We start from the raw sequence: 12,110 nt of genomic DNA, 5'->3' as shown, positions 1-12,110 counted from the left end.
GGGCTTCCCAGTTCTCAGTGTCTATGCCAGAGTTTTTAAGGTTGGCTTTGAGCCCATCTTTCCATCTCCTTTCTTGCCCACCAACATCCCGCTTTCCGTTCCTGAGTTCGAAGTAGAGCAGCTGCTTTGGGAGATGGTGGTCGGGCATCCAGACAACATGGCCGGTCCAACGAAGTTGACGGCAGAGGATCATCACTTCAATGCTGGTGGTCTTTGCTTCTTCCAGCACGCTGACGTTTGTCTTCCCAAGAGATTTGCAGAATTTTTGGGGGGCAGCGCTGATGGAATTGTTCCAGAAGTTGCATGTGACGTCTGTAGACAGTCCACGTGTCACAGGCGCAGAGCATGGCCAGGTGAAATATATAACTAGGATAGAATTTCGGAGAGGAAAGGGGTGTGCAGGCAATCCTAGATCATTGATAAAGTGCATTTAGGGACATATTACCGGGGGTTTCCTTATTCTGGGAAGGCACACTAAAACAACCACGTCTTCAAGCTCTTCCTAAATCAGTGGTGGGCAACCTTTTGAGCTTGGTGTGTCAACATTTGCTAAAAACCTGAGCATCACTTGGGTGGGGTGCCAACTTTGAGGAAAAAAACAAACATAATTTTGCAATATTTATAGTTTAAATAAGAAAAAATGTACATTCTATGCTGAGTTATGGAGTGAACAATGCTCCAACGTGCAGATACTTCTCTGTATGCGGCCGCACGTGGCCGCGTGTCATCAAAAATAGCCAGGTGTGTCAGTGCTGATACGCATGTCATAGGTTCACCATCATGGTCCTAAAAACTGCCAGAGTTGGGGCATGCCTGATGTCATAGAATCCTAGAATCCAAGAGTTGGAAGAGACCTCCTGGGCCTTCATCCAGTCCAACCTCGTTCTGCCAAGAAGCAGGAATATTGCATTCAAAGCACCCCTGACAGATGGCCATCCAGCCCTTGCTTCAAAGCTTCCAAAGAAGGAGCCTCCACCACACTCCCTCCGGGCAGAGAGTTCCACTGCTGAACAGCTCTCACAGTCAGGATGTTCTTTCTCATGTTCAGATGGAATCTCCTCTTTTGGAGTTTGAAGCCATTGTTCCATTGCGTCCTAGTCTCCAGGGAAGCAGGAAGGAAGCTTGCTCCCTCCTCCTCCCTGTGGCTTCCTCTTACCTATTTATACATGGCTCTCATCATATCTCCTCTCAGCCTTCTCTTCTTCAGGCTAAACATGCCCAGCTCCTTAAGCCGCTCCTCATAGGGCTTGTTCTCCAGACCCTTGATCATTTGAGTCGCCCTCCTCTGGACACATTCCAGCTTAGAGTCAATATCTCTCTTCAATTGTAGTGCCTAGAATTGGACACAATATTCCAGGTGTAGTCTAACTCAAGATGGCTGCCTCCCTGGCATTCCCTCCTAAAATGGAGACCTGCCTTACTGTTATCCAGGCTCCCTTTCCGGCCTACCAGGTAAGATTCACCACACTGTGCTATGTCTATCTAACAAGCAACAGGGGAAGCGGATTCAGGAGATGCACCTGGAACCTCCATTTGAAGAATATTGTCTCTCATTTCATTGCATTGACTCTTGTGCACGTCACACTACTCAGACTGAAGGGAAACTATATACAAATCTCCTCTGAATAGAAAACCAAAGGAAGCCATAACCCACCTTCACTTCTCGGAGGGAGTCCAGGAATTTGTCGTGCCGGTTGGTCAGCATGTGCAGCTGGTTGCCGATGTCCTTTTCGGAAAGCTCCTTGGTCTTGGGGGTGCTGGCCTGGTCCCCCGGAGCCAGCTCTATGTCGATCTCCACGTCCTTTGGAGGAGAGGAGAGAAGCGACACAAGGGTTTGCAAAGCACCCACAAGGTATAGCATGCCTTTAGGTAAAGGTAAAGGTAGTCCCCTGACATTAAGTCCAGTCATGTCTGACTCTGGGGTGTGGTGCTCATCTCCATTTCTAAGCGGAAGAGCCAGCATTGTCCATAGACACCTCCAACGTCATGTGGCCATAGGCATGACTGCATGGAGCGCTGTTATGCCTTTCGGTATACCTACAGCACCTAAAATGTAGAGGAGCATGATTCACGTGGCAGGTGGAGTCCTCGGGTTGGGACCTTCTGGTCTGAGGCAAGGCTTCCCAACCTTGGATTCTCCATCATTAGAACACAACTCCCATCATCCCTGACCAAACTTGCTGAACTTGCTGATCAAAAGGTCAGCCATTTGAATCCGGGGAGCAATGTGAGCTCCTGCTGTTAGCCCCAGCTTCTGCCCACCTAGCAGTTCGAAAACATGTAAATGTGAGTAAATGAATAGGTACTGCTCCAGCGGGAAAGTAACTGCGCTCCATGCAGTCATGCCAGTGGCCCCATGACCTTGGAGTTGTCTATGGACAAGGCTGGCTCTTCGACTTAGAAATAGAAGTGAGCACCAGAGTCGGACACGACTAGACTTAATGTCGGGGGAAAACTTTTACCTCTACCTTATTATTGTCATCATCATCATCATCATCATCATTATGTGTATTATCCCACCCGAGTTTTTAATTAGTTTTCATCAGTTTGTCTTTTAATCATTACCTGTAGCCCGCCCATTGTCATTGTGCTTGTGCTTATTGTAATGTTTACATTGTTATGTATTCACATGTTTTATGTAACTATGATGTTGTTGTTTATTGTTTGTGTTTTCGGTTTTTGTAATTGTTGTTTGGGCTTGGCCTCACGTAAGCCGCTCCGAGTCCCCATCGGGGAGATGGTGGCGGGGTATAAATCAATATTATTATTACGATTATTATTATTATTATTATTATTATTATTACGCCGCTTTTTCTCTCCCCAGGGAGACTCCAAGTGCCTATGATTCCAACACAGAATCCATTTTGTTAATTTGCAAATATTTTCGTGTATGTAGGGAATACTTCTTATATATATATTATGAATATTTAAGTGACTATTTATACAAAATTTATAGTAACATTATCCTCATTGTTTAATTTTACTTCCTACGTTTTATCTTGACATTATATATGATTGTCGAAGGCTTTCATGACCGGAATCACTGGGTTGTTGTAGGTTTTTTCGGGCTATATGGCCATGTTCTGGAGGCATTCTCTCCTGACGTTTCGCCTGCATCTGTGGCAAGCATCCTCAGATAGGTAGTGAGGTCTGTTGGAACTAAGAAAAAGGGTTTATATATCTGTGGAATGACCAGGGTGGGACAAAGGACTCTTGTCTGTTGGAGCTAGGTGGGAATGTTTCAATTGACCACCTTGATTAGAATTTGATGGCTTGGCAGTGCTTGGGACAATCTTTTGTTGAGAGGTGATTATCCCAGATTGTTTCCTCTCTGCTGTTTTGCTGTTGTAATTTTAGAGTTTTTTAATACTGGTGGCCAGATTTTGTTCATTTTCATGGTCTCTTCCTTTCTGTTGAAATTGTCCACATGCTTCTTGTGGATTTCAATGGCTTCTCTGTGTCGCCTGACATGGTGGTGGTGAGAGTGGTCCAGAGTGCTCCAAAATTGTCCTCACTCCCTCTGAGGATGCTTGCCATAGATGCAGGCGAAACGTCAGGAGAGAATGCCTCTAGACCATGGCCATATAGCCCGAAAAAACCTACAACAACCCATTATATATGATTGCATTTCTTCATATTGATATATTTTAGATTGTGTGGGGGTCCTCTTGGGCTCACCTGCTTTGAGTCTCCTTCGTATCAATACATGTAATCAATAAGTATAAGGAAATCAAACCCGCAAGCGCTGACCCTGCCGATCTGGAGGGCCAATGAGAAACTGTTACCTCTTCCTTGGACTCGCTGTTTTCTCTCTCTCGGGGCTCCTGCTTGACGTGGGTCACCATGGCGAAGGCGGCCCGGTCGTGGCTGTCCGCAAGGTTGATGACGTTGGTGATGGACGGGAGCATGGCGCCCTGGCAACTGGTCCCAATGGTCGTGTTCCGCTCGCACACAGCCAGCAGAAGCTGTTTATTTTTGGACAAAAAAAAAACACCCTTGTTAGACCTATTTGCTTTCAAGACCAACACTGGGAGCCCCTTCTACCACCTTCTTCTCATTCCCACCGGGAAGACACGTCCTCCCCAAAACAAGATCCCATTGAGACCCAGAATAATAGAATCGAATGGGTTCACAAACTCCGTGGAGTGCAACTCCCTTCTGCCGTGCAGGAATACACAACTAAAGCATCCCTGAAAGATGCCCAGCCAGCCTTTGTTTAGAGCAGTGGTTCTCAACCTTCCTAATGCCGCGACCCCTTAATACAGTGGTTCTCAACCCTAATGACCCCTTAATAGAGTCCCTCATGTTGTGGCGACCCCCAACCATAATATTATTTTGTTGCTACTTCATAACAGTCATTTTCCTACTGTTATAAATCATAATGTAAATATCTGATATGCAGGAGGCATTTTCATTCACTGGACCCAACTGGGCACAAATACCCAATACACCCAAATGTGAATTCTAGTGGGGTTGGGGGAAGATTGATTTTGTAATTTGGGAGTTGTAGTTGCTGGGATTTATAGTTCACCTATAATCAAAGAGCCTTCTGAACTGCACCAGCGATGGATTTGAACCAAACTTGGCTCCCATGACCAATGGAAAACACTGGAAGGGTTTGATGGGCATTGACCTTGAGTTTGGGAGTTGTAGTTCACCTACATCCGGAGAGCACTGTGGACTCATGCAATGGTGGATCTGGACCAAACTTGGCACAAATACTCAAAATGCCCAAATGTGAACACTGGTGGAGTCTGGGGAAAATAGATCTTGACATTTGGAAGTTGTAGTTGCTGGGATTTATAATTCATTACAATCAAAGAACATTCTGAACCCCACCAACAATAGAATTGGCTCAAACTTCCCACATGGAATCTCCATGACCATCAGAAAATACTGTGTTTTCTTATGGTCTTTGGCGACCCCTCTGATTCCCCCTCGCGACCCCCTCACGGGTCCCGACCCCCAGGTTGAGAAACACTGGTTTAGAGGTTTCAGTTGGTGACTGAGAAGCAGATGGCGGAAACAGAAGAACGGCACTTCTGCTTTGTAGAAAGTAAGGTATGGAATTGGAAATTTCCAAAAGTGGGGGGGGGGGGGGGGCTTTCCCAACGCCTGGCTCTACCTCGCGACCCCTCCTCTGGGATCATTTGCACTTCAGTTTTGGAAAGGAAGGGGATAGCGGGGTTGCATTGCGGCATCAAAGTAATTGCTCCTGATTGGGCTCCCTGGTTGAGGAGCGCTTAAGGAACTGCTTGGCACGCAGGCAGCAAGCGCTTTGGGTGATGCATTGCCTGCGTGTCGTTTTATCTTCCATCAGGAAGCGCGTTGTGTTCCTGGAAAGCCTTAACCTTCCGCCTTATTAACTTGATTTATCCTTCATTGTTCAACACAGATGCCTCTGATACTGTGAATATATATATATATATATATAGGGGGAGATTGTCAACGAACACGAGACAAGCAAGAGAATCTGGCATGCATTGAGATGCCGTGAAAGCGCACACATCGATTCTGAAAGTTTCACGCGTTTTCCGACTGCATGTCATGCAATGCCGCCCATCGCAAGAAGAAGAAGAAGAAGAACTTTATTTTTGTACCCCACCTCCATCTCCCCGAAGGGACTCGGGGCGGCTTACATGGGGCCCAAGCCCAGGCAGAATACAATTAAAATAAAGCAATAACAATTAACACAACATTAAAACAGCATAAAACAATATAACAACAATAGCTAGCAACAACAATAACAGCAGACTAATTTTGGAGGGGGGGCGGGACCACTACGTGAACTAGTTGAGGGATAAAGTGGTTTAGTAAGGTGGATAACAATGTATAACGGCACAGGAAAAATCATAGAAACAGAGCAAATTAACAGGATCAGTTAATATAATACAGGACATCAGATGGAATGATAATTCAAGTCATGATGGAGGTCATTTGTTATAGGAGTCGTCAGTCGAAAGCACGACTAAACATCCACGTCTTTAATTCCTTACGGAATGTGGCTACGGGTGGTGCCAGCCTAATCTCCCTGGGGAGGGAGTTCCAGAGATGGGGGGCCACCACCGAGAAGGCCCTCTCTCTCTCGTCCCCGCCAGCCGTGCCTGAGACAGGGGCGGGAACGAGAGAAGATCTTAATGACCGCGTGGGTTCGTAAGGGAGGAGGCGGTTGCACAGATAGGCAGGTCCTGAACCGTTTAGAGCTTTTTAGGTGATAACCTGCACCTTGTATTGGGACTGGAGACTTATTGGCAGCCAGTGGAGCTCTTTAAACAGGGGGATTGACCACTCTCTGTAACTTGCTCCAGTTAACAATCTGGCTGCCAATTTTTGCACCAGCTGTAGCTTCCGAACCGTCTTCAAGGGCAGCCCTACGTAGAGTGCATTACAGTAGTCTAATCTCAAGATTGCGGATCCAACCGGTCAATGCCAAATCACCAGGGAGTAAAATTGCTGGAGTCAAACATATTTATAGCAGTCCTACCTCGATGCACTGCTTGATCCAAAAATGGTTTCCCATGGCCTCCCAGTTTTGGGAGCAGGTGACGTACAGCAGGCGCTCGTAAACGCGGCGCTTCATGGAATTGTCGAAGACCTCGAAGAACTTGGCCCGGATGAGAGGCTGGGCGCAGCGCAGGCCCGAGAGGAAGGCCGGCTCCAGCTTGGCCGTCAGCTCGCTCCCGGAAAGGCTTTCGTCCCTACAAAGGAAGCAAAGCATCGACGTGAAATGACAGTTCAGAAGATGCAGAGAAGGCTTTTGACAACAACAACTGGGAAACGACTGGGGACAAGGAAGGAGGAGGTCGGGTGAAGAAAGACATATTCATCAAGTGACAGTTAGTCTTCCAGATTGCATCACTGAAAGGAGAATTAAATACATGAATGGACATCCCAAGGAGATCAGGGGTTGAAATGAAAAGGCCTTAGAGAAGCCAGAGTAAATGGGAAATGCAAGGAATTGAATCAGGCAGTCTTCATGATTGAACAAATAAAATAATACAAAGAGCAGAGGAACAACCATTCCGGGAGGGAGGAAGAGGGAAGGAGAAGAAACTGGACAGGCATCAGTATTATTATTACTATTACTATTACCATTATTATTATTATTATTATTATTATTATTATTACATTTATTTATACCCTGCTTTATCTCTCCCAAAGGAGACTCTAAGCATCTTAACATAAAAGCATTGACATATTTTAAATTGTATTACAATGCTTTGAATGTTAGCTGCTAGGAGTAGTAATAATATTTTTTTTTCGTGTCAGGAGCGACTTGAGAAACTGCAAGTTGCTTCTGGTGTGAGAGAATTGGCCAACTGCTAAGACATTTCCCGGGGGACCTTTCCCAGATGTTTTGGTGTTTTACCATCCTTTTGGGAGGCTTCTCTCATGTCCTTGCATGGGGAGCTAGAGCTAACAGAAGGAGCTCATCCACACTCTCCCCAGATTCGAACTTCCGACCTGTTGGTCTTCAGTCCTGCTGCCGGCACAATAATAGTAACAACAACAACAACAACCACAACCATATGTATGTATATATGTATGTATGTGTGTGTGTGTTTGTGTGTGTGTGTATGTATGTGTGTGTGAGTGTGTGTGTGTGTCTATATATATATATATATATATATATATATATATATATATATATAAAATAAAAATAAAAATAAAAATCATCACACTGGGTGCCATGCCAAAAGATCTCAGGTGGCATTTGAAAGCAATAAATATTGACACAAATACATCACACGCTTGGGAAGTGTTGGACTTGTGATGTTGTGATACGAAATCTAGCACACAGATCTCGTTTGCTGTGTCAGTAACATAATGATAATAATTTAAATTTTATGACAATGCTTTTACGTTAAGTCGCGTTGAGTCCCCTTTGGGAGAGGTAAAGCGGAGTATAAATAAATATAATTATTATAATTATTATAACAGTTAATGTGAAATTCTGGGCCGGGTGTTGTGGCTGAGCTAGTTTCTGACGATGAGGATGATGGGATTCAGATTCCTGTTGGGTTTCAGCTTCCTTGCTCTTTGTCTGTGCCTCAAATCTCTGAGCCTGCTTCCAAGGCTCTCACAGACAGTGCAGTGTCAACACAGCTGTTTTCACCAGAAAGGAATTAGTGAGCAGGTGCCTTCCCACGATGATACCGAAAGTGTAGATAAGGATTTGACCCGAGAAGCTCGCCTTGATCTCTGGGTCAGGTGGAGTTCGCGTCTGGCAAGCAGACGGGAGGCTAGCTCGGTGAAAGGTCATCGCAATGCTTTTATGATGCTGAGAGCTTAATGTTTTGAGGTTGAGAAGGTATTTAGGCCTCCTAGAAACTCTGTGAAAGCGTCAGTTCAACGTAGCTTACTAGCCTGAAAGCTTCATGGAATAACCTTAGTATGCTTGGGATTTCTTGCATTGAGATTTCTGGGGCAAAAGTTTCCTTGCTTGTACCTGGGACTCTGGTTTGAACTTTGCCAGTAGGATTATGTCTCCTGCTTTTACCTGAAGATCTTTGGGACTGTATTCTGCATTTAACCTTAATCTCTGGGACTTTGCAATGCTGATCCTTTATTTTGACTTGGACTTTATTCCTCAATAAACTGTAAAACTACAGCTCTTGTGTGGTGGTGTTTGGAAGCAAGGTGAAGCCTACTCTGAGTTGCAACAACTTTGACTCTCAAGAGAAGAGTGCAATTCTCTGAGGAAGAACTTTGCAGGACTTGCTTCTATAGAATCATCACGTGGCTCAATGAGAATCCCGAAATCTAGACAGGCCTAAAAGGAATGCATTGTGTACAAAAGCTTGAGGGACATTTTGCGGTGGCTTCATTCAAAATAATTGGAGGCGACAAGAGAACATCTTGTTGGGAGGCCCTAGAGAGAGGGGAGCCTGTTTAGCTCAAGCAAACAATACATCAGCGGCCTCATTCAATGAAAGGCAAATAAATAGGGTTGTGTGCTTGATTGAGAAGGGCTCCCGGGAAGAGGAAAAGCACGCACTTGGCAAGACAAACAGGCTGGTGTCCCACCTCCGGTGTCCACTGAGAGAGAGACCGCTGGGCCAGAGAAGCCTTGGAGGACAACAGCCGGTCTCAAGATACAGAGACGACAAAGGACAGCCGGGCTCAATGTCGCTAACCGAGAATTCCAAAATCTGGGATATTCCAAAATTCGAAATTCCCCACATAGAATCATAAAATAATAGAATCAGAGTTGGAAGAGTCCAAACCCATTCTGCCAAGAAGCATGATGCAAGGGCATTGGTGCTTCCTGATGGATTAGGTGGGTTATATAATAATAATAATCATCATCATCATCATCACCATCACCATCTGCATTATTCCATAATTCCTAACAGCCTCAGGTCCTTTCCTCTCCCCCCTCCCCAGCCACTTAAGTGCAAAAGGAAAATGAAAGGGCCTGCAGGTGTTAGGAATTATGGGAGTTGGAATACAAAATACCTGGAGGGAGTGCCCAAGTTGGCTCATGTCTTTGTCCTCTTGGAACGGACACTTTAGTCCAGGTATGGGCAAACCCACGCCTGGGGACCAGACGTGGCCCCTGGGGCTCTTTTCTCAGGCCCTCCTCTCTCACACCGTCCTATCCTCCCTTCCTCTTTCCTTCCTCCTTCTCCTTCCCTTCCATCATTTCATCCTTCCTTGCTTCTCTCTTTACTTCCTCCTTCCCTTCCTTCCCTCCCTTTGTCCTTCCTCCCTTCTCTCTTTCCTTCTTCCTTTCATTCCTTCATTCCTCCCTTTTCTTCCACCCTTTCGTCCTTCCCTCCCTTTTGCTTTTCCTTCCTTCTCTTTCCTTCCTTCCTTATCTCCTTCTTTTCTCTCCCTTTGTCCTTCTTCCCCCTCTCCTTCTTCCTTCTCTTCCTTCCTTCTCTTCCACCCTTTCGTCCTTCCCTCCCTTTTGCCTTTCTTTCCTTCTCTCTTTCCTTCCTTCCTTACCTCCCTCTTATCCTTCCCTTTGTCCTTCCTCCCTTCTCTCTTTCCTTCTTCCTTTCATTCCTTCCTTCTCTTCCACCCTTTTGTCCTTCCCTCCCTTTTGTCTTTCCTTCCTTCTTTCTTTCCCTCCTCCTTCCCTCCCTACCTCCCCACCTCCCCTCTCTTTGTCCTTCCTTCCTTCCTTCCATCCATCACTGGGCAGCCAGTCCTCCCAGCTGGGCATGCTAGCATGCAAACCACCAGTTAGAAAGTTTGCCTGGGCTTGCTTTGGTCAATCAAGAGCTCATCTTAAGTGGCTGAGGGGGGAAAGGAAGGGGCCTGAGGCTGGTAGGAATGGTGGGAGTCTGAGTCTGAAACACTGGAGGGAGAGAGGGAGTGCCAGAGTTGGCCCATGCCTTTGTCCTCTTGGAACTGGACAGTAGTAGTAGTAGTAGTAGTAGAAGAGGGGCCGACCAAGGCAAGATGGATGGATGGCATCCTTGAAGTGACTGGACTGACCTTGAAGGAGCTGGGGGTGGTGACGGCCGACAGGGAGCTCTGGCCTGGGCTGGCCCATGAGGTCACGAAGAGTCGGAGACGACTGAACGAATGAACAACAACAACTACTACTAGTACTACTACTACTACTACTACTAATAATAATATTTCTGACCCGCTTCACGTCACGTCTCAAGGCGGGTTGCAGAATAATTAAAACACGTAAACATGGTAAAAAATTCCTCAAAAATAACATCAAAATGTCTTTCTATGCAAGAAACCTATTAAAATGTCTTTCTATCAAATGCATATTAAAATGCACAGAATACATTTAGTGATTGGGAACGGCGTTCCACGATGCGCGCACCACCGCACATTTTTGCGACACGCGAAAGGAATGGAAATCCAAGCAGTCAAGTATTTGTGAAATAGCAATTAGGGAGTTTTAAAGAACTCCATTAAGGACAAACAAAGAAGTGGATTTAACCAATTACCAAAAAAAAAAAAATCCAATTTAGCAAACTATTAGAAAATGGAAAACATTAAGTTCTGCAATCCATTATTATTTATGGCGCAGGCTGAATAATTCCGGCAGTTATAACTCTTCGGAAAACGTGTTTTGATGTGACGGGTGACGGGAACGAATGAGATGGAGTTGGGTCTGAGGAGAGACCTTGTGATTTCGCCCCCTCGCCCTTAGATTCGCTCCCAAAGATGGATGGCGAGGCATTGCGTCCCTCCTCTGCAACACCAGTTATGAGCCAGGAAGGTGATTAATTGCTGCAATCTATATATATAAAAATGCTCATGTCGTAATTAGTGACTTAAAAACAAAAGAACCAATGTACGAAATCACACCAAATTTGGCAACAAAACGTCTCACAACACAAGGAGTGACCATCACTCAAAAAAAATATGATTTTGTCATTTGGGAGTTGTAGTTGCTGGGATTTATAGTTCACCTACAATCAAAGAGCATTCTGAACTCCACCAACGATAGAATTGGACCAAACTTGGCACACAGGACTCCCATGACCAACAGGAAAGACTGGAAGGGTTTGGTGGGCATTGACCTTGAGTTTGGGAGTTGTAGTTCACCTCCAACCAGAGAACACTGTAAGGGGAAATGGACCTTGGCATTTGGGAGTTGTAGTTACTGGGATTTATAGTTCACCTACAATCAAAGAGCATTCTGAACTCCACCAACGATGGAATTGAACCAAACTTGGAACACAGGACTCCCATGACCAACAGAAAATACTGGAAGGGTTTGGTGGGCATTGACCCTGAGTTTGGGAGTTGTAGTTCACCTACATCCAGAGAGCACCATAGACTCAAACAATGATGGATCTGGACCAAACTTGGCATGAATATCCCATATGACCAAATATGAACACAGATAGAATTTGGGGGAAATGGACCTTGGGATTTGGGAGTTGTAGTTGCTGGGATTTATAGTTCACCTACAATCAAAGACTATTCTGAATGAACCCCACCAATGACAAAATTGGGGCAAACTTTCCACACAGAACCCCTATGCATGACCAACAGAAAATACTGAAGGCCATCCAGTCCAACTCCCTTCAGCAGGGCAAGAAAACGTAATCAAAACCCTGACAGAGAGCCATCCAGCCATAAAGATAGATAGATAGATATGATTCACACAGATAAAGTATTATAGATTT

The 12,110-nt window shown here is 45.4% G+C and overlaps 1 protein-coding gene across 1 annotated transcript in view; it reads right to left on the bottom strand.

Annotated features, from left to right (window-relative positions):
• Nucleotides 1–12,110, bottom strand: part of LOC132780040 (transformation/transcription domain-associated protein) — a 232,772-nt gene that overhangs the window by 112,432 nt on the left and 108,230 nt on the right. The window contains exons 50-52 of the mRNA XM_067460867.1: nt 6,485–6,698; nt 3,786–3,965; nt 1,655–1,801 (exon numbers count right to left, since the gene is read on the bottom strand). Of these exons, the coding sequence (XP_067316968.1) occupies nt 1,655–1,801; nt 3,786–3,965; nt 6,485–6,698 (541 nt within the window). The remainder of the gene's footprint in view (nt 1–1,654; nt 1,802–3,785; nt 3,966–6,484; nt 6,699–12,110) is intronic.

Source organism: Anolis sagrei, chromosome X (genome assembly GCF_037176765.1).
Source record: "Anolis sagrei isolate rAnoSag1 chromosome X, rAnoSag1.mat, whole genome shotgun sequence".
Classification (NCBI taxonomy): Eukaryota; Metazoa; Chordata; class Lepidosauria; order Squamata; family Dactyloidae; genus Anolis; species Anolis sagrei.
This window is presented reverse-complemented; position numbering and strand designations above follow the sequence as displayed.